The sequence below is a fragment of the Marmota monax genome, unplaced genomic scaffold, assembly GCF_021218885.2.
Source record: "Marmota monax isolate L192 unplaced genomic scaffold, Marmota_monax_Labrador192_F-V1.1 WCK01_AAM20220418_F8-fsc00472, whole genome shotgun sequence".
Classification (NCBI taxonomy): Eukaryota; Metazoa; Chordata; class Mammalia; order Rodentia; family Sciuridae; genus Marmota; species Marmota monax.
This window is the reverse complement of record NW_026692767.1, coordinates 24,322-51,684: the sequence shown is the minus strand read 5'-3', so window position 1 is coordinate 51,684 and position 27,363 is coordinate 24,322. Positions and strand designations below refer to the sequence as shown.

General features: G+C 45.3%; 1 protein-coding gene across 1 annotated transcript; it reads left to right on the top strand.

The window, feature by feature from the left end:
- Positions 1-520: 520 nt before the first annotated feature.
- Positions 521-27,363, top strand: Trpv1 (transient receptor potential cation channel subfamily V member 1). The gene is made up of 15 exons (XM_046447066.2): positions 521-1,398; positions 2,147-2,313; positions 2,389-2,541; positions 3,040-3,180; positions 3,345-3,643; positions 4,412-4,591; positions 7,679-7,837; positions 9,421-9,516; positions 10,961-11,031; positions 18,129-18,294; positions 18,689-18,755; positions 19,453-19,772; positions 20,709-20,836; positions 21,282-21,397; positions 26,455-27,363. The coding sequence occupies exons 1-15, from the start codon at positions 1,112-1,114 to the stop codon at positions 26,625-26,627; spliced, it is 2,523 nt and encodes an 840-aa protein (XP_046303022.1). The 5' UTR covers positions 521-1,111; the 3' UTR covers positions 26,628-27,363.

Below are 27,363 nucleotides of genomic sequence, written 5' to 3'. Positions count from 1 at the left end.
TTTGCAGGGTTCAGGAGAAGTAAAGCAGTGACAGATAGAATTTGTGGACCACGTGCTGAACTGGGCTAAAGTTATGAGCATGAATGGACAATGAACCAGGCCCTCTGGAGTTGGGAGGGGCATGACCCATGCAGGGATTAGGAGGTCTTGTGCAGGCTGTATCAGTACCATATCTCAAGGGGAGAGTCTGTCTAAGAGATGATAGGATTTGAGCGAGGGGAGAAGAAAGGAAGAGCACCCCAAGTGAGGCCCCATAGGAGCAAAGACCCCTGGGATGGGGTGGCCTGGATATCAGGGAGTAGGATGCCCAGCTGGGTGGGAAGGAAGCATGGGAAATGAAGGCAGGGAGGAGGTAGAAAAGAGCATGAGCACCTGCTTACAGCTGTATGTGTGGACCCTAACAGACAGCTTATCTACTGGGGTTCAGGCCTGGAGGGCCCACAAGCCCCAAATCACTTCATGTCTGAAAGTGCAGGCAAGGATGCCTGAAATACACTAATTTCACAAAATTACAAAAAACCTGTGCTTAAGTGCGTGCACACACGTAGACAAGCCCCTTCTTATGTCAATGGTTGTGGCGGCCAGGCTGAAGGGCAGAGGCAGGTGGTGCATGTGGCACCTGGGCACCTGAGGTAGGAGGGATGCCTAGTGCAGAGAGTAGGTGTCACCTTGTTCCAGGATGCAGACCACTTGACTCTTTGGGGCTGAGATTTCCTCATGACCGACCTCCTTCCTGAATGTAGTTGGTAACAACCACTTTGATGGCTGCTTTTGTTCTGATCAGGGGAGGGAGTCAGGCAGTGGTACTCATCCTCACTCTGTGGATGAGCCAACTGAGCCTAGAGAATCCCAGAGGAGAGATCCTTCTGCCCTAAGCCCTGAGCCTGTGAGCTGTTCACCCTGGGGTCCAGGGGTGGGAAGTACAGTCCCAAAATCTTTAGTTCTGGGGTGCTGGGGGAAGCAATGGTTGAACTTTTGGGATATCTTGCTTCACAAGAAACCTGACAAGGAAAGCAGGTAGGGGCTGAGGATGTGTAGTCAAGCTGCAAACAAACCCCATCTCTGGGGCTGTCCACAGGTTGCATACTGATCCACAGAGGATCTGGCAAGGATGAAGAAGTGGGCTAACGTAGACTCAGGTGAGTCTGAGGACCCACCCCACGAGGATTCCTGCCCAGACCCCCCTGATGGAGACCCTAACTCCAAGCAATCTCCAGCCAAGCCTCACATTTTCTCCACGACCAAGAGCCGCACTCGGCTCTTTGGGAAGGGTGATTCGGAGGAAGCATCTCCTATGGATTGCTCTTATGAGGAAGGTGAGCTGGCCTCCTGCCCAACCATCACAGTCAGCTCAGTTGTCATCATCCAGAGGCCTGGGGATGCTCTCACCTGTGCCAGGTAAGTCTAGAGTCCCCTCCCTGCCAGGGTCCCAACCAGCTCTAGGGGCAGCAGGCCCAATCATGGATACAAGACAAGTGGTCCCACTTCTAGGTCAAAGGCCACAGATCTGGGAAGCTGAAGAGCTTTGGGAGGTGGTCTGCCCCAGAGTCTGCTCTCTTAAGACCCCTGGGACTCCTGGTTACTGTTGTTGGTGTATATGCTGATCCTAGTTGTCCGTTGATGGCTAGGAATTCAGGCCTGGAATGCTTACCAGCCCTAGACACTTGACTCAAGGTCAGGAGATTTTAGGACAAAAAAGCTCCAGTGAGAAGCTCATCAGCCCTCCTGTATTCTCCAGAGCAAGGCAGGGAGGACTCACAGGCTGGCTGATTTCTGGGCAGTGGTAGGATGCCTTTATAGTTAGCAGGGGCCATGCAAACCCCTGCCTCCAGAGCCCTCCAGGTTACTACCCCCTGAGCCCCAGCAGAGAAGCAAATGAGCTGGGTGTAAGCGGAGGTGGCAGTGGTGAAGTCTTTATCAATGACACCTACAGTGTGGGGACAGAAGGGAGACACATACACCAAGGGTCCCTGCTACATTGGAATCCTGGAAGGTCACCTAAGCTGAGGTGTGACTTTGGGATGTATATATATATATTTTCCTTTTGGTTTGCCTTGGGGTTTGGTCATGTTTTCCTGACAAGCTACAAATGCCCCTGGACCAAGGAGACATGAAGGTATGTGATGAAGGCCTTATCTGTCCTCAGGCAGCTGTCCCAGGACTCTGTCTCTGCTGGTGCTGAGAAGCCCCTCAAGCTCTACGATCGCAGGAGTATATTTGATGCTGTTGCTCAGAATAACTGCCAGGAGCTGGAGAGCCTGCTGCCCTTCCTCCAGAAGAGCAGGAAGCGCCTCACGGACAGCGAGTTCAAAGGTGGACCTCAGAGGGCTGGCTTCCTGGGAGGGGCCCTTTGCCCAGGTCTGCTCTGACTCTCAGTCTGTCTTTCAGACCCCGAGACAGGAAAGACTTGTTTGCTGAAAGCCATGCTCAACTTGCACAATGGGCAGAATGACACCATCTCTTTGCTCCTGGACATTGCCCGGCAGACAGACAGCCTGAAGGAGTTTGTTAATGCCAGCTACACAGACAGCTACTACAAGGGTGAGGAGGGTGGCAGAGTTGGGCATGGATCAGTCCACCTGGAACCAGAGGGGGGCTCTTATTCCCCTGAGCTCCTGACTCCCTGTACCAGCCACTGTTGGTTTCTCCTGGTTCTGATGGCTGCCTTCATCTTCTGCAGTTTCCTCCCTTGGCCCTGGGGTCCCTGCCTCCCTCCTGCTGATTTGGTGGTCCCTGGCCCTGGAAGTCATGACCTTTGGCCTCTCTACTACCATTCCTTGCTCCTGGGCAGTTTTGACAACTGTACCTTGCAATCTGGTACTTCTTGTTCTCAGGAGTCTCTATCCTGTCTCAAGACCTTCCTGGGTCTCCTTTGAGGATCCTGGCTTGGTCTTCTGGGGTGGGGAGGGGTCATTGACATACTTTCTGTCCTGTTCCTTCAGTAGCAGCTGCTGCCTGCCCAGGGCCCTTTCCTGGGTGTACCTGTCCCAGTCCCCACAGGACTATGATCACAAAGCCAACTGTGAGCATCCTCCACAGGCCAGACAGCACTGCACATTGCCATTGAGAGGCGGAACATGGCACTGGTGACCCTCCTGGTGGAGAATGGAGCAGATGTCCAGGCTGCTGCAAATGGGGACTTCTTCAAGAAAACCAAGGGGCGACCTGGCTTTTACTTTGGTAGGAATGCCATATGGCAGACACTTGGCTTTTTCACTTTTGCTAATGGGATGTTTGAGACAGAGGCAGAGGCAGAGGCAGAGGCAGAGACTGAGGCAGAGGGAGTTGGAGGCCCTGTGGTTCAGGGACCGCCAGTCTCACCATGAGCCCCGTGTTGGCTGCAGGTGAGCTGCCCCTCTCCCTGGCTGCGTGCACCAACCAGTTGGCCATTGTGAAGTTCCTGCTGCAGAATTCCTGGCAGCCGGCCGACATCAGCGCCAGGGACTCAGTTGGCAACACGGTGCTACACGCCCTGGTGGAGGTAGCAGACAATACGGCTGACAACACCAAGTTTGTGACGAGCATGTACAACGAGATCCTGATCCTGGGAGCCAAGCTCCACCCTACATTGAAGTTGGAGGAACTCATCAACAAGAAGGGGCTCACACCGTTGGCTCTGGCCGCCAGCAGTGGGAAGATTGGGGTAGGGAGGGAACTTTATCCTGAGTTGGGGACAGCTCAAGGTGTGGGTGGTGTGGAAGAGGATGGTGTGTGCCCATGGGGCTATTAGAGTAAGTCAGAGAGACTGTGAGCTGCTGAGCAAAACCAGCAAAGCAGACATGGCTGTTTCTGATTTCCAACTCTTCAGTATCTCCATTTCCCTGGGGTCGGGGTGGGGCTGGGGCCTAACTGGGATAGGGTTGGCGGAAACTAGGGAGAGAAAGAAAAAGTTGCTTTGGTGTTTTTCCATGGCAAGCATGGTTTTATGGTAACAGGGAATGCCCTGAGGGGATGGTTTCGGGTAGGCCAAGTCCAAATCCAATGGGGGTATATAGATGATGCCAGGCCATAGAAGGCTGATGGAAGGGTTGGGGCTCTTGGGAGTTGGAGGAAAGGGGCTTCTCAATACCAGGGCATTCTGCAAGATTGTCCATGCTCGTCTGAGCCTCATAGGAGTCTGACTTTATGCCCTTGGTTTTATTTCTTCGATTTTCTTTTCGTTTTTCTGGCTGTCCTTCACTGAGGGATGGTAGAACTAGGGGCCCAGATGTGGTGGGTCTGATGTGGCTGCCACTAGAGTCTGAGGCAGCAGCAGGTCAATTTTGGTGGTGGTCAGGAGCAGGTGGGGGCTTGCCTGGGTGGGAAAAGATTGATTTTCCCAGCAGCATTCGTGGACTGACTGCACGGAGCTGCAGCCTTTGTGGAGCTGGGCTCCCAGCTGGTTTCTAACCTGTTCTTACGCCCAGCGCAGGTCTTGGCCTATATTCTCCAGAGGGAGATCCAGGAGCCTGAGTGCAGACACCTGTCCAGGAAGTTCACTGAGTGGGCCTATGGGCCCGTGCACTCCTCACTCTATGACCTGTCCTGCATCGATACCTGTGAGAAGAATTCAGTGCTGGAAGTGATCGCCTACAGCAGCAGCGAGACCCCTGTGAGTGGCCAGGACTGACACCCAGCCAGGGAGGGCTCCAGTTATGTTGCACCCAGCCTCACTCTAGCCCTGGTCTGGCTCTACCTGGTTTCTTTTTTTTTAAATATTTATTTTTTAGTTTTCGGTGGATACAACATCTTTATTTGTATGTGGTGCTGAGGATTGAACCCAGTGCTGCGCATGCCAGGCGAGCGCGCTACCACTTGAACCACATCCCCAGCCCTCTACCTGGTTTCTCAGGGTGAAAACCTACTGCCCAGGGCCCATGTCCTGCAGCCTCATATCCTCCTTCTTTTCTACCAAATGCTTTCCTGATGATTTTTATACCAGAAAAATAGGAACATTTCAGAAGAGCATAGTAGAAACAATCCTCCTTTTCTAAACACATAGCTTCATTTTGATTACATAAATGGAAATCATTGCTGAAAGCAGACTCCAGCCCCTAGGTCTGCTTTAGGAACTTAGAGCATCACCTCAGATATAGGAAGCAGGTGAGTGACTTTTCAAAGCAGTGGGCAGGATGGACTATTCATTTTATTTTATTTAATTACATTTTGGCACTGAGGCCAAAATGTAATTGAATAAAAATCCTATCCTCATCCCTACATAAAGACATTCCAGATAAAATGCCAAACATGAAATATAGCTATAAAGGAGTGAAAAGAAAGTATAGAAGGATATGTGTATAATCTTGAAGCAGAAAAGCCCCCCCCCCCAATTTTCTTACTTAATTGTGTCTTGTGGATAGTTTTATATCTAGCACATATGGGTCTATACTTTGGCCTAGTATTCACAGTAGGGGTAAGGAGTAAATGTCCATACAAGGACATTTGAGTTATTTGCAGTTTTTGCTACTACAATGCTGCAGGCCACTTGGCCATAGGCTTAAGATATTTTCAATGAAAGATATGTGGAATTGGAATTGCCAAATTGAAAAGTATGTTCACTTAATATTTTCATAGCTACTGAATCAATGGATGTGTCTATCACCTGTAGATATACAACTGTATGCTGACCTGCATATTATCATCATCATTCTTCCTCCTCCCCCTCCTCCTCCTCCCCCCTCCCCTCCTCCTCCTCCTCCTCCTCCTCCTCTTCCTCCTCCTCTCTCCTCCTCCTTCCTCCTCCTCCTTCTCCTTCTTTTGGTACTGGGAGTGGAACCCAAGGGTCCTTTACCACTGAGCCACATCCCCAACCCTTTTTATTTTGAGATAGGGTCTCATTAAGTTGCTAAGGCTGGCCTGCAACTTTTGATCCTCCTGCCTTAGCCTCCTGAGTCACTGAGATTACAGATGTGCAGCATCATGCTAAGCAATCTTTTTTAAAAGCTAGTTTTAAAACCATGGAGCCAAAAATGCTATCTCATTGATATCTGAATTCTCATTTTCTTGATTGCCATGAGTTAGAGCATTTTTTAAATGTGTTTATAGACCTTTCATGTTTCTTTGGTGATTTCCTATTCATAGTCCTTTGTAATTTCAATGGGACCATTTGCTTCCTTTGTTTTGGTTTATAGATGTTATCCTTAATAATGAATCAATCCTTTCTCTGTGGAAGTGTTGTAAGTATTTTATTTTCTCCCAGTCTGTCTCTTGGCTTTTAACTTCATTTATGGCGTCCTTTTCTTATAAAAGGTTCTCATTTTAATAGGGTCAGACTGGTCAGCTTTTTTCTTCTCTAGTGACTTTTTCTTCTCTTGTGACTTACTTAAGGAGGATCTTTTCCACTGAAAGATTATACACATACTTTCTATATTTTCTTTTTACTTGTTTATAGGTATTTTATGTTTGGCACTTTATCTGGAATGTCTTTGTGTAGGTGTGAGGATGGCATTTTGCTTAATTATTCTGGTTCCAAATGAAGGTCTCAATGCCATCTTGTGTACTGCCTTGAAAAGCCACCTTACCTGTCTCCTCTTTCTAAGGTGATACTTCAAGCTCCTAAAGCAGACTTGGGGGCTGGAGTTTCTGCTGTCAGCAATGAAGGGCTGCCATGGGTCTCATAGGGTATATTTATAGGAGCAGAGTCCAGCAAAAGTGAAGTTTCCCTGCTCTGCCCTTTTGGCCCCCACTTGGGCCACCATGCTGGATCTGGCCTCTGTCTCAGAGTCTCAGATGCAAGAGTTCCCAGAGAGGTGGTCCAGAGAGGAAATGGCTTCAAAAAAGGACTGAGAAGTTTGACCTGGGGAAGAGATGGCTTTGGGGCTACCTCTGACATCTTCATGTCTCCAAAGACTCTCGGGGGCCAGGAGTGCGGGCTTGTCCTGGGGCCATCCAGCTACAGCTGGGATCATTTGTGGAAAGTACAGAAGGCCAACTTTACTCCAAAAATAGATGTCTACAGTTAGTTTTTCTCCATAGGCTTCTTGAGGGAGTAGGGAACTTTCTGTTTCCAAAGGTATTCAAGAAGACACTGAACAGGGACCACATTGAGAGAGCTCAACATTGGGCTGGGGCTTGACCTCCATGGCCTGGGAGAGGTCAGGATGACTGATTTTGGCTCATATATCCTGAGGACACCTCAACCTTAACAGTCTCTGGATATGAGACTTGCCTCAAAGCATACTTGTAAAGACAGTATCTGGGCACGGGGCTCCTGCTATTAGAAGGGTCTGCTAGGTCATTTCACATTTCCTGTGCAATTGTCACCCCTGCCTGATCCAGGGCTGGAAATGTGTGAAATGAAGAATCCAGAGGTTCCTTCCCGCCCCGCTTCAGCCTCTCCCCCAGAAGCCTTGTGCCTGAACCAGCTTCTTCCCATTTTTATGGGAACAGTAAGGATAAAGGGTCTCGGGAATAAGTCATCAGGGATAATGGACTCAGAATGTTGAGCAATGCTGTGGCTCCTTAAGTGAGCACTTAGGTTGTGTCCATTTTCACCTCATTCCTAGTACACATGGGGACACCAAGGTCACAAGGGTGGGAAAGCCAGCCAGCCCACTGGCTGCCCACTAGTTCAGACCTCTGGTAACCCTCAGCTGCTGGGTGGTCTGAGAAGTGGGTGACATGGATGTGAGTGTGCCACGGGCTGGTGTAAGGCAGTTCCTGGTGGGGGAGTAACCCTTGCTTCTTTCTGCTCCTTTAGAATCGCCATGACATGCTCCTGGTAGAGCCTCTGAACCGACTCCTGCAGGACAAGTGGGACAGATTCGTCAAGCGCATTTTCTACTTCAACTTCTTTGTCTACTGCTTGTATATGATCGTCTTCACCACAGCTGCCTACTATAGGCCTGTGGATGGCTTGGTGCGGCCTAACTGTGGGCCTTGGTGGTGGGAACGGGGTGGGGATGTGGACATTCCTATAAGACCCTCATGTTCTGGGCCAGAACCTGCCCTGGACTCCTTCCTGGCTCACTGGAGTGGTGGAAGGATCATCCACAGGTCGTTATTTCCTTGGGCTCAGTCTTCCCTGTCCCAGGCCATCCTGGGCACCCACTCCTTTCCTATCTAGGCACCTCTCCTTTAGCCTTGTGGTCCTGGGAGGCTGAGCATGTAACCACTGAGGTCCCTGATTGTCTGGGAGGGGGATACTGAGAAAGAATGCAGGTCAGGAAGCAGCTGACCCCTGGACTGGGTCCAGGGTCCTGGGATGGCAGAAGGCCTCACACCCTTGCTACCCTGCTTGTCTGCCCTGTTTTATGTATTCTGTGGCTCCTAATTTGTTTCCTAGATCAGGAAAGAAGTGCAGTTGTGTTACTTCTTCTGGTCAGCCCTGGGCCATCCATCAAGTTAGCTTAAAACCAGATATATATTTTTTTTATTTCTATCAAGAGCCATGAACTTCATTGAGTTTTTGAATTGAAACTCGGTCTCATTTAATACCCAGAACACTTAATTTGCTGCTTTTATTTCTGGGACATCTTGCTTTTTTTTTTTTTTTTTTTTTTAAAGAGAGAGAGAGAGAGAATTTTTTTTTTTTAAACATATTTATTTATTTATTTATTTATTTTAGTTATTGGCAGACACAACATCTTTGTTGGTATGTGGTGCTGAGGATCGAACCCGGGCCGCATGCATGCCAGACGAGCGTGCTACCACTTGAGCCACATCCCCAGCCCCAAGAGAGAGAATTTTTAATATTTATTTTTTAGTTTTCAGCGGACACAACATCTTTGTTTGTATGTGGTGCTGAGGATCGAACCCGGGCCGCACGCATGCCAGGCGAGCGCTCTACCGCTTGAGCCACATCCCCAGCCCCCTGGGACATTTTGCTTTTAAATTTAGTTTTAAAATTCAGTTTCATAGTTAGGTGAAGCCTGATTTCTATCCACCTATTAAGAACAATTAATGACTTCATTTTAAAAGAAAGGAGAAATGTACTAATAAGACAAGTTAGTGAACTAATAATGCTTATCAAACATCCACTCCAGAAAATGGTGGAAACTGCACCCTTAGGTGTGTGGGGGATGGTTTCTCTCTCCTCATCCTTGGAAAACTCTGACACTCTTGGGTGACCAGGTGTGCACCCTGGGCAGTGAAGGCAGCAGGATTCATATGGCATTGGGTCTGTGAGATGTCTCCTCATGTCCCATCACACAACTCCCATCCAAGCAGAGCTCCGAGCAGGGACATTGCCTGGGAGACAGTAGAGCATGGTACACAAGCTTCACTTAGCACCTGGGCTCTGCCACTGTGGAGAAATCAGGTCCCATAGAGAGGCCTCCTTGCAGGTGTCCCCATAATAATAATGCATTATCTTTATGTCTCTCCTTTTGGAGGCTGTGCCTCCCAGGCAGGGGCTGGGTCTTAATTACAGGGCTTTGCACCTGGTAAATGTTTGTCGAGTAAATGAGTGAATGGAGTCACCAACTTCTCTGCACCTCACAGCCTCCCTACAAGCTGAAAAACACAGTTGGAGACTATTTCCGAGTCACTGGAGAGATTCTGTCTGTATCTGGGGGAGTCTACTTTTTTCTCCGAGGGGTAAGCATTCTTTCCCGCACTGTGACTTTTCATTATCACTGAGATGAAAAGCCAAAGGAATTGCTCATCACTCACTCACCTTTTTATTTATTGTATTCATAATGGCCCGGCTGGTGTTGCTGAGGGTGTGCATATGAAGCTGTTCCTTCAGGCATTGATGATTGGGTTCAGGGATTGCCTGTCCCCATTGGCCCAGGGCAGTCACTGTTGAGATAGAAGGTAGTGGTTCTCCTTGGCCAGCCTCCCACTGAATGTAATATATATTGGGGATTTAACTCAGGGGCTGAGCCTCATCCTTTTTATTCTGAGACAAGGTCTTGCTAAGTTGTTTTGAGCCTTGCTGAATTGCTGAGGCTATCCTTAAATTTACAATTGTCCTACCTCAGTCTCCTTACTCGCTGGGATTATAGACATGTGCCACCACACCCAGCTTGAATATAATATTTAATTACATGTATAGGGTGGAAATGTTTTAAGTAATAGGATCATAACTGATAGTCTAACTCATCAAACAGTCTGTTAAAGCTCAGAACAATGAAGGGGACCTACTTATATATCAGAACTACTTTATTTTAATTGCAAACTCATGCAAGCATATTCCTTGGCCATTCTCACATAGCAGCAGGCTTTTCTTTGGATGCAGGTCCATGGTTTGGAATTTTATGTCACCATGCCTGCAAAAGCCAAACCTATAATGAAAATATCATTTATGTTTTCATAATAGAGAGGAGCTTAGATGCATACCAAGAGATCTGAATGCAGAATTTGAGATTATAATTTTTGACTTCTAGTCTTTTTGGTCTAAGCTATATCTACTTTTAAAAAATTCTGCTTTATTGGTGATGCACTGTTATGGAGTGTTTACAAACCACTAGACTTTGTCTTTGCAGAAACAACACTCTCTCTTTTCTCACAGAGTATGTATTATAATAAAGTATAAAGCCACAGCAGCAGGTGCAGCTATTGAGCGTGAGCATGACAAACAGAGGGTTAAGCTGTGGGAGGAGGTGGAAGTGTGTGTGTGTCCTCATGGGGACCTCCCAGCCCCAGTGGCTAATCTGGTGATTAAAGTGCACTGGAGGCAGGATAGAACAGTTTAACTATAATGTTTATTTAAAGAAAAGTAAGAAAAAAAGCAATTAGAAAAAAAATTTCCTAGTCTCTCCTTTAAATCCCAGTGATAGATATCATTTTAGTGATTTTTTTTCCTTCCTGAATTTACTTCTAGGTATAGTTGTAATTCCACTCTATATTTTTAAAACAAATCACTCCAAGTCACATAATGTCACCCCATTAGCCTGAGCCATGCTGTTCCACTCTTCATAATCTCTGTTTTAACACACTCCAGTGTCTCATTATGATGCATTTAGGAAGCATTCTGGGGGCTCCTCATTGAGTCACATCTAACATTTCCTGGGACCTTGCTCTGTCTTCTCACTTGCAGATTCAATATTTCCTGCAGAGGCGGCCATCTATGAAGACCTTATTTGTGGATAGCTACAGTGAGATGCTTTTGTAAGTGACACTTTGACTCTTATACCTCTTTTGTCCCTGAGGTGACAGAAGTCCATTCTCACTCATCCTCTTTCTTGCACCTGGCCTGGCATAAAGGTAGGGCCTTGCTAAACATGTTGTAGCAATTATGAAAGGCACTTGGTAAATATTTGTGGGATGAATGAGTACTAAGGGTTTTCCTTCTGTGCCAGATAAGTACCAGTTACTGAGATTGACTGACGGTGTCATATGACAGAGTCTAAGTTAGATATGCCTGTTCACTTTTCCAACCATTTGTCCTTTCCTCTGCCATTCACTGGGTTAGCACTGGAAGACTGAGACGAAATAGATATGGTTCCTGCCTTCAAGGAATATCACATCTTTTAGGCAGATCTTCTTAACCTGGCTCTATTGACATTTTGGACTAGATAATTCTCAGTTGTGGTGGGGAATGGGCTGTCCTGTGCATTGCAGAACAGTATCACTGGCTTCTACCCACTAGAAGCCAGTAGCTTCCCCCATCCTCCAGCCTTGACAACCAAAAATGCCTGTGGATATTTCCAAAGGCCCTTCATTTGGTATGGGATGTACATGCCAGAATTGTTCCTATTGAGAGTCACTGCTTTAGGAAGAGATGGATAAACAAAGGCAGCTATAAAACAATGTAGATGTCCCAGGGAACCACTTTCCTTCATAAAATAAGCTAGAATCTCCACACAGCAGCATGCATGGGTGGTGGTGGTGGTGGTGGTGGGGGTGGGGGTGGGTGGGCGCCTTTTGGACAGGGAGGGTCCCATCTCCCGGGATCTCAGCTCCCAGCCTCTCTTCCCATTCCCAAATTGCTCTCATTCCTGGGGCCTCTGACTTCATAGCTGGCAAGAGCAAGGAGGTGGTTTCTAATCCTATGTAAGTTAGCTTGTACTTAGGGGTCATAAACTCTGTTATTTCCCACTAATCTTGAGGTACTTATTTTTTAGCCCCAAAGGGCAAATTCAAGGTCTATAGGGTTAGCACAATACTGATTTGCTTAAGACGAGTAATGTTCTCCTATGTAGGGTTATGCCAATAAACTCAAGAACCTATTCCTAGAAAGACCCATTGGGATTATGTTAAAAAATACATAAATGTATGTGTGTTTACACACATTGTGTGTGTGTATATATATATATATATATATATATATGTGTGTGTGTGTGTGTGTATATATATATACATATATGTGTAATATTTTGTGTATATAATATATATTACATATATATGTATAACATTTTTATTTTTTCAAATCTTCTCTTGAATATAGGTAAAAACTAGTACAAAAAGCTTATAATCTAATATAGGAATTTCTTGTTCTAATTTTTGTTCTCTGTAATCCTCCTTCCCTAAGCACGTTCCATTCTTTTGGCTCCTTCTTCTGGCATTTACACAGCTAGTAGATGAGGATGTTACGGAGCTGGGGCCTTCTAAGAAATGGAGGCAGCTCAAGGACCCCTTTTCAAAACCTAATTCTTGCAATCAAGTCAGAAAGATTTCAGACATGTCACTCAGAGTAGCAGGAGTGAGTTTATTGAAGGGGTAGGAGAAGGAAAAAGGAACAGTCTCAAGGCAGAGAGTGGGTTGTCTCAGAGAGGAAAGGGACAATGTTCCTCTTTTGCCCTTCAGTTTTATTGGGGATCCCAGAGAAGTTTCCAGAGAGTCCTGCCCAGGTCCACCTTTTGACTTTTGACTGACAGCAGGGTGATATCAGACTTTCAAGTACCCACTGTCATGGCAACTCTAGATCACCTTGGCCCATGCTGACTGGTTCTAATTGGATTCCTAGTGATACATTCTTACAGGTTTTATGGCTAGGAGGAACTATTTTTACCTTCCAGAGTTTCAGGATCTGGTCACAAAGCCTCCTCCTTCGGGGTAACTTGGCTTCCTCTTATCAACATTATTTTGAGCCTACATTTCTCCTGCAATAAACTGAGACATAGCCTGTCCACCGAGGCCAGGCAGGGCTGCAGGTACATTGCATCTTGGAAAAGAAAGCATGTGGGGCTCAGCACCATGGGCCCATTTTATAGAATTATTCTCTGAATCTCGTGTGTTCCCACCATTCACACCTGTCAGTGCCACAACAAGGATTTATCATTTTTCTTCCCTTCTGCTTCCTCTTCCATTCTTCCAGTGTGGTTATAGAAGAGTTTTTTGTTTTAATTTTTTGTTTGTTGTAATTAGTGTTTGTATTTTTATGCCTCTGTAAATATTCTTTATGATTGAGCTTTACTATATTTCATAATATTTCTTCTTTTTTCTGCTTCTTCTAAAGTGATCTTCTTTTTCACTTGTTCAGTTTGTGTGTGTGTGTGTGTGTGTGTGTGTTCTTCCCACACCTCCAAAAGACTCTTGGTACGATTTTCCTCAAAGTCAGTCCCATAAATCACATTATCAGAATCACTTTTCAATATTATGCATATTGGTAGGTATTTTTTTAATGTCTGTTAATTTGGGAATGTCTGCATGGAGGATAAATTCAATGATCTTTTTACATTAATTTACATTATATTAGATATTGCTGCTAGATATATATGTAAATAGTTTGTATTTGTGAGGGCATCTATGATGGAGTGGTATGTGAAATATAAATTAAGCCTTTCCCAGCCTTCCTGTTTTAGTCACTGACATTCCCCTGGTAAAATTCCTATAAGAAGTATTCCTAATGTCTTAGGAATTATCTGTAACCAAAGGAAATAACATTATATTTGTATTATTCGAAGTTTAAAAGGCAGAAGTTATGAATTGATGAGGGAATGCATATGAATAAACAAAGCCTTTCTCATTGTCAAAAATAAATAAATAAATAAAAGGACTGCAGTTGTAGCTTAGTGGTAAATCACCCCTGTGTGATTTTGTACTGGGTTCAATCCCCAGTACAAAAAAGGAAAAAAAAATAAGAAAGAAAGAAAGAAAAAGAAAAGGTGGTATAATGGTAGAGGACACACAGAGATGGCAGCACTCAATGTGCCTGAGTCTCGGGTCACATCATTCCCATTCTCTCATTGTCACCTTAGAGAGAGCCCTTTCATTTCTCTCCTAAATTGTCTCTCTTATTTTCCAAACCCTATGTTTCCCTCTTTCATGGTTTATTCCCTTGTTTTAGGAGAGAACATCTTGAACCAAGGAGAGAAGGCATGTGGTGAACAAGAAAGGAGTAAAATTTCTTTTAAATCTTGCATGTCTGCATTATATCACCACAGTTGATCGATAATTTGATTGGTATAAAATTCTTTAAAACTCAAAGATATTTCTCCATTGTTTTCTAGCTTCCAGTATTATAGATGAAACCATTCTCATTCTGGATCCTCTATTAAGATGTTTTTGCTTTTTTTCTTTGTAAATCGATTGCATCTTCTTTTAGTTCCTAGTGTTCTAAAACTTAATGATGTATTTTTAGATGGGTTGATTTTTTTTAATACTTAATGGTGTATTATAAAGGATACTTTTAAGGATACAAATAAGCAGCCAGATGGCGATACACAGGGCAAGGTCTGAAAGGGTCCCATGCACAGGCTGAGCCTGGGAGCTCTCATCTCTTTGGAGCTGGGGTGCACCACCTTCCCATCATATGGATGAACTCTCCTCAGCCCTCTTGCAAGCTTCCACATGTTCGGCTTCATGGATGCACTCAGAACACTATCTTTTAGTTTTTCTTCCCTTTTTTGGTGGTGGTGGTTGGGGAGACCTCACTATATAGGCGTGATTGCTACTGCTAATAGATTAGATGGGGAAAGCCAGCAAGGGCCTTTTCAAATTCTTCTTGGCCTCTCTCCAGGATATGGCACAGGAGTCCTCTGGAATGACTATCAGAGAAAGGTAGGTTGGAGAATTTCTTTACGACCAGATCTAAGATAGAAAAGCAGGGGAAGATAAGGATTTTTATGACTCACTTTTGGAAGGAGTTAATGAGCCAGGAATCATGGACAAACCCCCAAAATATGTAATACAACACTGGGGTTTCTACAACTCTAAAGCTACAACCTCCTTGCCTCATTCCTCAGTTTCATATAGGCCAACTTCTACCCATGCTTACCTGAAATCGATCTAAATTCACTTGCTACTTAATTGTTAAATCCCCAATTCTAATTTACCTTATTTTTCTATAGCATTTGACAATGGTGCCAACCTCTTCTTCTTCTTTTTTTACTGATTATAAATTTATATGCAACTAATGTTGGCACAGATGGGTTGATTTTGAGTGGGGGAGGGTTGCTGGGGATAGAACCCAGGGCCTTGCGCATGTGAGGCAAGCACTCTACCAACTGAGCTATATCCCCAACCCCAGATGTGTTGATTTTTAATCTAGTATTTTTAGAATTTACTGGGATCTTTCAATCTGGAAATTTATGTCTTCTTGCTTGGGGGTATTATCTTGAATTATTTCTGGGTCTCTCTTCTGGAATTCCTATGATTTATATTTTGAATCTCCTGAACTATCTCTGAATTAGGTTTCTTAAATTTTCTTAATTTTGCATTCTCTTTATATTTGTCTCCACTTCCTGGAAGATCCAAATTAACTTTAATTTCCAATGTTTCTAATGTGTTTATCATTTTTATATCATGTTTTAAATTTCTAAGTGGTCTTTTAAAAATTCTGTTCATTTCTTATTTATAGCACTCTGTTCTTTGATGGATGTGATATCTTCTTTGTTTCTCTGAGGCTATTAAACAAATTGTTTTAGAAAATTTTTTTCTTTTTTTTTATAGTTTTTCTTTACTCAAAGTTATTTTCCATTTGTTTGCTTGGGTTTTTTTTTCTCTCTTTTATATTAGAGATTGTCCTCAGAACATCTGGAAATTCTTGACATCTGCTTATAACTAAGAGTGGAGAATTGAAAGGTAGTTGCAGTCTCTTTTTCAAAAAAGTTAAATCTATTTTTTTCTCTTTCCACAATTGTTATTGGTACATTATAGTTGTACAGAACGATGGGATTTGTTACTACATATTGGTACATGCACACAATGTAACAATATAATTTGGCCCATATCATTCTCCAGCACTTCTCCCCTTCCTCACTGCCTCTTACCTCTACTGATCTTTTGATTTTCAAGAGATCCCCACCCCTTCCATGGTTGAAAGTTATTAATGTTGGATGGGAGTATCAATTCTGAGCTTCACAGCCAGCTGATCCAGACAAACCATTTATTGGAGAATAACAAGTCAGTCTATTTAGAAATAGTTTTTCTTCTTGGTTTTGTCAAATTTCACATAGGACATTTTTTTTTTTAATCTTTTACCTGGAAGGAAGAAGTCTGGCTGCCAGCTTCCCAAGAACTGAGTGGGGAAAAAAGGGCTTTCTGTTACCTGTATTGTATATAATTCACAATATCCCTGGTTTTGGTAACATATCAATGCTTTCAATGGTGCTAGGTGAACTGGGGTCCAAAGACCCTTTGTTTTACTTTCTTAGGCCTCCAGTCTTATTTTTGGGCCCTCTTTACCCCCTCTGGGGATTTCTAAGCCTTTTGGAACTCCTTTTGAAGGTTAAAAGTGTTGTTCCTCAGCTTTTCTCATGTCTGGCTTTGTATTTGGGTTCTTGGGTCTGCTAAGTCACTTTCCATTTGTCCACGACTCTCTAGCTCCTCATATCCATATGTGGGAAAACCATTTGTCATCAGAGACAATCCTTTACCTATTTCCTCTGGCATCAGTTCTCATTTGGCCCAGGGTTCTGTAAATGCTGAGGAATGTTTTTTCTTCGCAGTTGAACTAGAAGGCAGATTCCACTTAATGAGCCTCTTTATGGATGTCAGTTTTCAGCAGACCCACCTCAGCACAGTTGAGACTTTTTGCTGGGTTCTCTCACACACATGGGAGGTGAGGCTGTCCTTGTGGTCTTTTGTGTAAGTGCAATCAGGAGGACTTCGTGGAGGAGGTCATGAGGAACAAGGAGACCTGGGATAAATAAGAAAGAAGGGACCACAGAACAGACATGACAGGATCACCCAGATGTCTTCCACCTTGTCCACTGGACTAAGGACCTGAGGGACATTTTCTCTGGCTCTGTTGCTGAGTCTGAGGGTGTGGCCAGAAACCCTGCTATGGGTTTTCAGGAGAGCATGGCCTGTCCCTCCTCATAGGCTTTAGGCTTTTAGGTTATCAGTTGTCCCATGAGGTTTTTGTTCTTGGGGACTAAGCAGGAAGATTGTTGTGCTAAAGCAGTGTTTCTCAGCTTTTTTCCATTACTGCTTTTGAAGACATTTTTCATAACTAAGTTCCCACCCCCCACATGAAATTTTAACACCATTATTATGTGTCTGTTTATGTATGAATGGTCCACAACTTGTAGTGATTCAACTTAAAATTTTTTTGACATTATGATGGTATGCAAATCATATGCATTGAGCAGAAACTGAGCTTTATTTTTATTATTATTATTTTTTTTAGTATGGGGGATTGGACCCAGGGGTGCTTAACCACTGAGTCACATCCCCTGCCCCTTTTTTTTTTTTTAATTTAGAGAAGGGTCTTGCTGAGTTGCTTAGGGCCTTGCTAAGTTGCTGAGGCTGGCTTTGAACTCGAGATCCTCCTGTCTCAGCCTCCTGAACAGCTGGGATTTTAGGTGTGCATCACCTCATCCAGCTGTGCTTTAAATTTTTAATTTGAATCTTTTCCTGTGCTATCCATATGCCATATGATACTCTGTCATGATGCTGGGCAGTGACAGGGAGCTTCAGCTTCCTGTCAAACCCATAATCACAAAAGGAAACCACCATGACTCTTCAGTGTGCTGTGTTGCTGAGCTATGATGTTCAGTAGGTTAGACATATTCAATGCATTTTCAATTTATGACAAGTTTTTCAGGGTGCAACCCCATCACAAATCAAGGAAAATATGTACTACTTTATACCCGTGCTTTGTACATGATGAGACCCTCCACTCCCAATCAATTTTGCCCCTTAGGGGTGGTGATATTGCTCCCCCTGAGAATACATGGACTAAAGGAAGCAGGACAGCCTGCCTTAGCTCCTACCATGACCTGTGGTCTCAGTCTTCAGGGAGCCTGAGGACTTCTGTTCTTGGGGTGCCAGGCCTCCCAGTTACTTGTAGACAGAGCTTCCTATTCTTCCACCCTCAGCTTTGTGCAGTCCCTGTTCATGCTGGGATCTGTGGTGCTGTACTTCAGCCACCGCAAGGAGTATGTGGCTTCCATGGTGTTCTCCCTGGCAATGGGTTGGACCAACATGCTCTACTACACCCGTGGCTTCCAGCAGATGGGCATCTATGCTGTCATGATCGAGAAGGTGCGTGCCCATAATCAAGTGGTTTCTCCTCAGAACCTATTTACCACATGGGTGAAATACTGTCCCATAGACTCTGTCCAGCCTCCTGGTATCTTCTGAGGAGTTGCTAGTTTTACTCCCAGCTCATCCTTGAAGAATCAAGCAGTTTGGATTGTCCTGGGTGCCGGGGCTTCCCTGAAACTTGACCCCTTTGCACCTAGGCTCCCCTCTCCTGACTGGAGCAACAGCCATGGGGGGGAGGGCAGATGAGTCTCTTATGACACCTGAGCTAAAGAGGCCTAAGCCTCCTGCATGTTCCCTGGTTCTGCTCCAGGCCTCCTCCCAGGGCCTGGCCCTTCCCTTGTCTCCTCCCAGGGCCTGGACTTGCCTCTGATAAGTCTGCTGTCTCCCACAGATGATCCTCAGAGACCTGTGTCGGTTCATGTTTGTCTACCTCGTTTTCTTGTTCGGGTTTTCCACAGGTAATGGGCTTGGTGGGGGCTGGTGGAGGGCTCCAGCTCACCTTGATTTCCTGAGGCTTCTGCCACGGGCTGGGTGGGATGGACAGATGTGTGCCTGTGGGTCATAGGGTGGATGGACAAAGAACACACAATGAGCCCCAGAACTTGGAAATGGGATTCATAAGATGGCTTTGGTAGTTTTTGAGGAAGGAAGTGCTGTTTCCCTCTAGTGACGTTGCATTTTGGTTCAGTCATTTCTTCCAACTTTTCATTTCATCATTATTTCAGACTTAATGGCAAGTTTTAAGAATAGTACCAATAACTTCTCTGAATTCCTCACCCAGATCCCCCAAATTTTACCAAATTTAAAAATCACTCTCTATCTACCTACACACACCCACACACAGACACACACATACACACACACCTACCTCACGCTTCAAAACCCGAGAATAAGTTTCACAAGTACACATTGATTTGTACATTTAACATTTTTTCTAGCACATAATGATAAAGTTCTTATTATAACAAAGCAGTATATTAAGACAATTTTCTGATAGTTTAGAAGAAGGAGTACTTTAAAAAAACCACACACACAGGTCTTTCATGGCTGAGCAGCATTCCTGCTGCAAACCCATCCTGGGGTAAGGGCTGTATGTCAGGGCACCTGGGGACTTGGCTTCCATCCAGTTTCCCCCATTCTCTCCATGGCCTGCAGCGGTAGTAACACTGATCGAGGATGGGAAGAATTACTCTGAGCCGGTTGAGTACACATCACATAGGTGGCGGGCTCCTGGCTGCAGGCCACCTGACAGCTACAACAGCCTATACTCCACATGCCTGGAGCTGTTCAAGTTCACCATCGGCATGGGTGACCTGGAGTTCACGGAGAACTATGACTTCAAGGCTGTCTTCATCATCCTGCTGTTGGCCTATGTGATTCTCACCTACATCCTCCTACTCAACATGCTCATCGCCCTCATGGGGGAGACCGTGAACAAGATTGCACAGGAGAGCAAGAACATCTGGAAACTGCAGGTGTGTCAGTGGGGTGTGCTGCTAGGAGGTGTCTGTGGCTGTCTGCTGGCTGTCACATAGTTGAACACATAAGCTCCTGTGGTATTTGGGGAGGGGGTGGAAAGCCCAGCCAGGCCAGGGATGAGCAGCGGCACCCCTTAGCTGATGCCCTTCCCACAGGGTTCTCTGCTGAGCATGGGCTGCACAGCATTGGGTTAGCTTAGCGGGTGTTCATAGATGTTGTTTGGCCATGGACGGGGCAGCCCTGGAGGGAAGGAGAGGGAGTGCTCAAACCTGTGGGGTGTCCACCACAGAGGAACTTGATCTGGGGCAGACACTGGAGATCAGACTCAGGGTGCAGCTCACATGGGGAAGAGCTCCAAGAGTTCCTGTCTGAGCCCTGTGGTCCACACCTTCTTCCCCAACTACTGCAAAAAAAAAAAAAAGATCACTCTTATTAAGTGGAATTTACCCAATGATAGGTCCTGTTCTAAGTGTTTTGCTCACCTGATCTCATTTAATCCTCCCATTCAATGGAGTGGATTCTATTACTATCCCATTTTTGGGTGAAGGTGTTGAGGGACAGAGATGTCAGCCACTTGTGTTCCAGGCCACACAGCTGGTAAGTAGCAGAACAAGGATTCAGACCAGGTGCTCTTGCTTCTGAGGTCCTGCTCTTAACTATCACCCTAGGTTGTCCTTTCATGAGCTCCTCAGGGAAGGGTCTGGGACACTCCATATCCCAGCTCCCTGATATGGAGGCTGAGCTCCCTTCCTGGAGTGTGCACCTGCCATGCTATGGAGACAAACCTAGTGTAGAAGGTCCCTGAGGTCCAGCTTGGAGGCATCAGGGACAGGGAGAGCCTCTGGAGGGGCTGAATCCTGGCATCCAGCATGGGCAGCCAGAGTGGTCCCTGATGAGCCCTCTGCCTCTCTGCACTTTGTGTCTTCCTGCAGAGAGCCATCACCATCCTGGACACGGAGAAGAGCTTCCTAAAGTGCATGAGGAAGGCTTTCCGCTCAGGCAAGCTGCTGCAGGTGGGGTACACACCTGACGGCAAGGATGACTACAGATGGTGCTTCAGGTAACGCCCAGGCAGAAGTGAAAGCCATGGAGCTCCAGGACCAGTCATGGGTGCCAGGGGCCCTCCTGGAGCCAGTTGTGGGTACAGAGGCTGCCTCAGGATCTTTTGGGACCTGTTGTAGGCCAGCTGTAGGTATGAGGGTGACCCCAGAGCTTAGCAGTGGGCATAGGAGATCCACCTCAGATCTCAGCAAAGAGGGATGCAGACATTAAATCTTAGAAAATGTGAAATGTCCAGAAGGGACCACCTAGTGAGGAAGGCCAGGAGCAGGAATCCAATAGTTAAAGTCCTTGGGCCTCATGGTATGGTTAGGGAGGGGGTGCTATCCAAAAAGTAGGCCCTCTCCACCAGCTGTGTCTCCATTCAGATCAGTGGGTTTTTGGGATCCGGAAGCTGCACATGGCCCTGAGGCAGCCAGCTCCCTGACCTCTCTCCTCCCCTGCAGGGTGGACGAGGTAAACTGGACCACCTGGAACACCAATGTGGGCATCATCAATGAGGACCCTGGCAACTGTGAGGGTGTAAAGCGGACCCTGAGCTTCTCCCTGAGGTCAGGCAGAGGTAAGGCATGCAGGTCCATGCTGTGTGTGGAGGGGCCCTTTGCTGGTGGCCTGATGTTGGGCAGGTGGGTTCCCTACTCCTTGCAGGCCTTTCTTACCCCCTCAAAGGACCTGGGCTCTGTAACAGCCCTGTCACTGAGCAGAGGCCCAGGGAGGTCCCTCCAAGGAGGCTGCAGGATCTGAACTCAGCCCAGTTCATTTATGCTGTGAGAATAATTCCAGAATATGTTAGAAGAAGACACAAGCAAAGATTTATTTAAGGACAGCAAATGTATCCACACACCAAAGGCAGGGGCGGATGCCTTTCAGAGAAGAGCAGAGTAATGATGGGTCCAGGGTTGAGTCCTCTGATGATATATATGATTCTTTTGGGAAAAAATGTACAGATTTTCAGGCAAGCTTCTTTGAAGATCAAATCCCATATGAATCACTTGCTATTTGGGGTTCAGAATGTTTCTTATTGATTGAGAAGTCTAGCCATAAATCAGTTGTGGACATATTGTGTAGGTCTTTGACTCTGGTGACATTTAAATTGATTATGCTCTTTGTTCTGGTTGGTCTGCCATAAACATACACTGTGGTATTTTGTTGATCTAACTAAATCTGGATGTGTGTCTACTAAGGGTCTCTTTTTCTGTCTCCCTGAGAGCCCACCTATCTCAGTCCCAAATGTCAGCCATCCACACACACTCAGCTGTGGGTGCTCTTACATGCCCTGGTATATGCCTGTGCAGCTGAGCACTTGGTGTTCCAGCAATTTGGTTGTGCCAGCCTGGCCCAGGCACTGTCCCCAGTGCCCAGAGGAAGCAGCTCAGGTCACTTTCCACTCCCTGGAATGGTCAGTGGGTCAGGGATGCCCTGGCTGTGCTCCTCATAGCCCATGTGTGCTGTCACAGCTTTGTGAGGCTAGAAGACACAGACAGACACATGGGAACACTTCCTTTACACAGAAGCCTGGGGCAGGTGGCGGGGTTAAGAAAAGGGTACACATGGAGGAAAAAAATAAAGAAAGAAAGAACCAACAAAAACCCTGGGGAAAATTACGACCAGAAAGCAAAGCCATCTAATAGTTTGATGGTAAGCACTTCACAGTAAGCAACAAATTCAGGGTCTGCGGACATTTATTTAAAAATGAAGTGGACATAGTTTATATAGAACAAAGTTTGAGTTGTATTTATACAGGTGGGCCACTGCACCCAGCTTAAAATACGCACATTTTAAATGTACAGTTTTGTAAGTTTTGACAAACGTACATGTGCACTTAGTCAACCACCACCCTACTCCAGATATAGAGCCTTCCCATCATGTCAGAAAGCACCCTGAAGTCCTTTCAATTTCAAATTCAAGGACTACCTTCTGGGTAGTCTATTTCACCCTCTCCAACCTAGGGAACTGTCTAATTTCTGTCAGTGTAGATTTGTTTTCTATCAGCTTTTGTTTACCTGAGAATGTCTATTTCATCCTCAGGTTTGTTTCACTGGATATGGAAGTCTGGGTTAACAGGTTTTTATTTTTATTTTTTTATCTCAACACTTTGTTTCTTCACTTGCCTTGCCTTCTGGGAGAAGTCATCATTATTTGATTGTGTTCTCGGGTATGTAGTATGTCCCTCCTGCTCCCTATCCCCCACTGCTTTTAAATTATTTTCTTTATCTTTAGTTTTCAGCAGTTTTACTAAGGTATACGTAAGTATGATTTTCTCTGTTTTTCTTTTTTTCCTGATTAGGGTTTACTGAGATTATTGGATCTGTACATCAATATGTTTAATTAAATCTGAGAAACTACACACATTGCTTGACTCTCCTTATCTTTTCTTTTTGGGACTCCAATGACATGGGTATTAGACCATGTGCTATTGTCCTATAGATCTGAGGCTTTGTTTATTATTACTCATTTTTTCCTCTTTGTTTCTCATATTTAATAATTTATTTTGATCCATGTTCACATTTAATGTCCTTTCCATAGCCATCTCCAAATTGCATTTAATGTCATCTAGTGAATTCCATATTTCAAGTAATGGGCTTTTTGGTTTTAGAATTTCTATTTTTTAAAAATATTTCTCATTTCTCTGCTGAGATTCCCTAGCTATTCCCTCATTAAAACTGTATTTCCCTTTAGTTATTTTAACATATTTATAGTAGCTTCTTTAAAAATTCTGTCTGCAAAATCCAATATCTGAGTTATCTTGGGGTAAGTTTCTTTTAACTGCTATTTTTCCTGACTATGGGCTGGCTACATTTTTTCTTCCTCTTCCTTCCCCACCCCCTCCACTCTCCATCCCCCCTGTCTCTTTATACTTTATATTTAAAATTGTACACTGGGTATTGTAGATAATATACTGTGCAAACTCCAGATTCTATTACCTTCATTTAAAGAATATTGAATTTTTATTCAGTTAGTGGTTCAGTTACTAAGGAATCACCTTGAATTTGTGTAGGCTTAATTTTAAATGTTGGTATGGCAGATCTGTGGAAATCCAAAAGTATATTCTTGTGAAAATCCCAAAGTATATTCTAAGCCCATTGAACTCGTAGGACTCAACCTCTGAAATTTGTCTCCACTGAGGATCTTGTTAAAGCTTGGTTTTAGATTTTGTTAGTATGGATCTTGAGTAGGCTCAGTCTAGATCATGGCCATTACTTTTAAATGGAACCTGTCTTGTGTCTTCACTTGATACTCAGAGTATTTAAAGGAAGGTAAGGAGACCTCTCCACTCTGGTTGGGCTCCCCTAGTATTAGGCAATATCTCCCCAGGATTGCTCAACCTTTAATATCTTTGTCTGCCCCCACCTCCTTGTACTGGGAATTGAAGTCAGGGCACTTTACCCGTGAGCTATACCTCCAGTCCTTTTTATTTTGTGTTTTGAATCAGAGCCTTGCTAAGTTGCTGAGGTTGGCCTTAAACTTGTGATCCTCCTGCCTCAGCCTTCCAAATGATTGGGATTAAGGTATGCGCCCAACTTCTGCTTCACTTTCAACCCCATAAGCTGCCACTCTCTAGTAAGGCTCATGAGCAAGCACAGCCCAGATCTCAGCCAAGGACTTTTGGGGAACCAGCCACCCCAAAGCCTTCTGAGCTTCCACCCCATAACTCCTTCTTCCTCTTCTCCTATGCCTGCCTCCTGGAGTCTACCTGATTCAGTTGCCCCAAACTCCTATTTCTTCTTCCTCAGCTCAGGGGTAGTTCCATGTTCTGCTGGGATTGCCGTTCACTGCACTGTAAATGGGGAAATTGTCTCTAAGCAGATAGTCATGGCGATGGTAGTGCTTGCCTGTGAATTTCACTTCTCTCGAGGTTCACAGGTTTTCACTGTCTGTTGTCCGAACTCAAACACCTTTGCAGCATGTATTTGCCCAGTTTTATAGTTGTCTACAGCAGGATGGCTAATCTGGTACAAGATGCTGCATTATAGTTGGAAGTAGAGAACTATTTCAAGAAAAGCTTGTTTTTGGAAAACTACTCAAGTGCTTCATCAGTTTTCCCACAGGTCTCCTATAGTCCTATGAGGTTCCTATGAGTCTAATTGGAAGGACTTCCTGTGTCACATCCTAACACTTAGGACGATTATCTCTTCTTCAGTTGTTAGCTGAACTAATTTTGCTGGGGAGCTATTTGAAGATGGTTTTGCATGTGATTTGAGCAGTTTTTAATATCACTCTTATTGATTTCATGAAATCCACATCTTTTAGAAGATGCAGCATTTCACTTTGCAGATGATTTTTATTGTGTTTGCATGACATTGTTGGCTGTTTACAACATTGCACATTCACTGTGATATTAATAAAGACATTGACCCTGTGAAAGGGATGCACACATCTGTATTAATTGTAGAAGAGATGGGGGGGCGGTTAATTTTCCACTTAAAATTAATTAGGGAATATTCCTTGAGGATTTTGCTTCCTACTTTGTAGCAGGAGAATAGCCAACTATTTCAGATAATAGGATTCTTTCCTCACCAAACAGTGTGTGCAATAGGAAGGGGTGAGGGAATGCAGGAGGGAAGGGCCAGTAGAAAAGTTAGGGAAACATGTGGAGGGTCTTAGCATCAGAAATGTGGTAAGCAACATTGGAAGGCCCATTCATCTTCTGAGGGACCTGGAACTGGGGTTAGGCTGATAGTGCTGAGGCTGGGTGTCCCCACCACCAAGCCATGGTATCCCCATGGCACCTGGCCTGTCTCACAGCACCTGGCCTGTCTTACAATGTACCTCCTGCTTCTATGCCTGGGTTCCCTGAAGAATCCTTCATCAGCAGTTGGTGCTGGGATCAGACTGGGGTTGCAAGCCAGTGTCAGCCTGAGGGTCTGGAAACTTCAATTGGAGTAGTCACAGTGTGACTAGCCTCTGGCAGCCTGATGCCTCTGAGCTGTGGTCAGTGTTGGATACCAGCACAGGGGCCTACATCGTGGCCTGAGGATGATATGTGTGAGTTCAGGCTGGTTTTCCAGAGAGGTGAGATTCTAGGTGGCCAATAAGAGGGCTTGACAAATCAGGGCTCTAGCAAATGAAAGGAGAAAACACACAACCTACCTTCTTGGCTGTCATTCCTCTGAGGTGATCAGAGGGTAGAGGTGACCATGGGGGTGACAACTGGGTCTTCCTCAGGAGCTCCCTGGGATTTCAGACCATATTTGAGTTCCCCATTTGAGGCCCAGTGTTACATGTTTTCCTCAGCATAGTTCCTAATCTTCTAAGCCCTGGTGAGTCCTGGACCCTAAATCCCGATCCTTTGGTTGGTGTTCATTACTGTAGAGCTGACCCAGTGTGGAGCCACTCATGCCCCGTGTTGCTCTTTGGGTGCCTCCTCTATCCCCCACCATGGCAGGAATAAATGGAAGCTGGCAGAGTCTCCCTGGGTGGATTCTCATGTGGTTCTTACTTGTCCAAATGGACGAGGCTCCTTGAGCAGCTGAGGGAAGAGAAAACTGCACTGATCCAGGAACCACAGGAAGCATCAGCATGCCCAGACCTCCTTCTGTTTGGAGATTAGTGAGGCCACAAAGTGAATGTGTGTTTGTCTTGCTGCATGCAAGGTAGCAATGATGTTTTATTCTTTAGTTTCAGGGAGAAACTGGAGGAACTTTGCCCTGGTTCCCCTTTTAAGGGATGCAAGCACTCGAGATAGGCACCATGCGCAGCCGGAGGAAGTTCATCTGAAGCACTTTGCAGGATCCCTTAAGCCAGAGGATGCTGAGGTCTTCAAGGATTCCATGGCTCCAGGGGAGAAGTGAGGGACCCCCACCTGGGGTGCTCTCCATGCTGGGCCTTTTGATGCCCCACTGCCACGGAGGGGCTGTTCAGGGAACACCAGTGCCCTGTCAGCAGTGTGACCCTCTCAGGGCCTGCTCAGGCACATTCCTAGGACTGCACTGGACCTGCTGTGGGAAGTGTGGTTGGGTGTGTGGGGAGAGACATGCATCCACCCACTGCTGTCCCAGATGAATCTTCAAACAGGAAGCCATCTGCCTTTCAACTTCTCACTGATTTCATTAAACAGTGTGAAGGGTAAGTCTGTACTTGGACATAGCTTAGACCCTTGCTGCCTTTGATCTTCATGTTACTGGGAATAAATGGAGTCCATAAAAACACCTTTGATGAGAACAGAACATTTCCTTCGATGTTGAAAGCTGAAGCTCTTACTCTCTGTATTGTGTTAATATCTCACCCGCCCAGAGCAGTCTCATTGGGGGATATTGTTTGATCCCCAGAGAAGGTGGGGAATGCTTCTCCCATTCCTAACTCCAGCAGAATGTCCCAAGAGTGTCTTTATTTTTTAGGGTGAAATATCAAAGTTCCCCAAATATTAGCTCTATTGTTGTTCAGATAAAAGCCCAGAACCATGTTCCAAGGGACACATGGAGGGAAGTTTCCAATGATCACAGTCCTGCACCCCTGCAATGCTAAATGCTTCCACCCCATCCATTTTGTCATCCATCAAATAAATAAATACATATATATATATACACA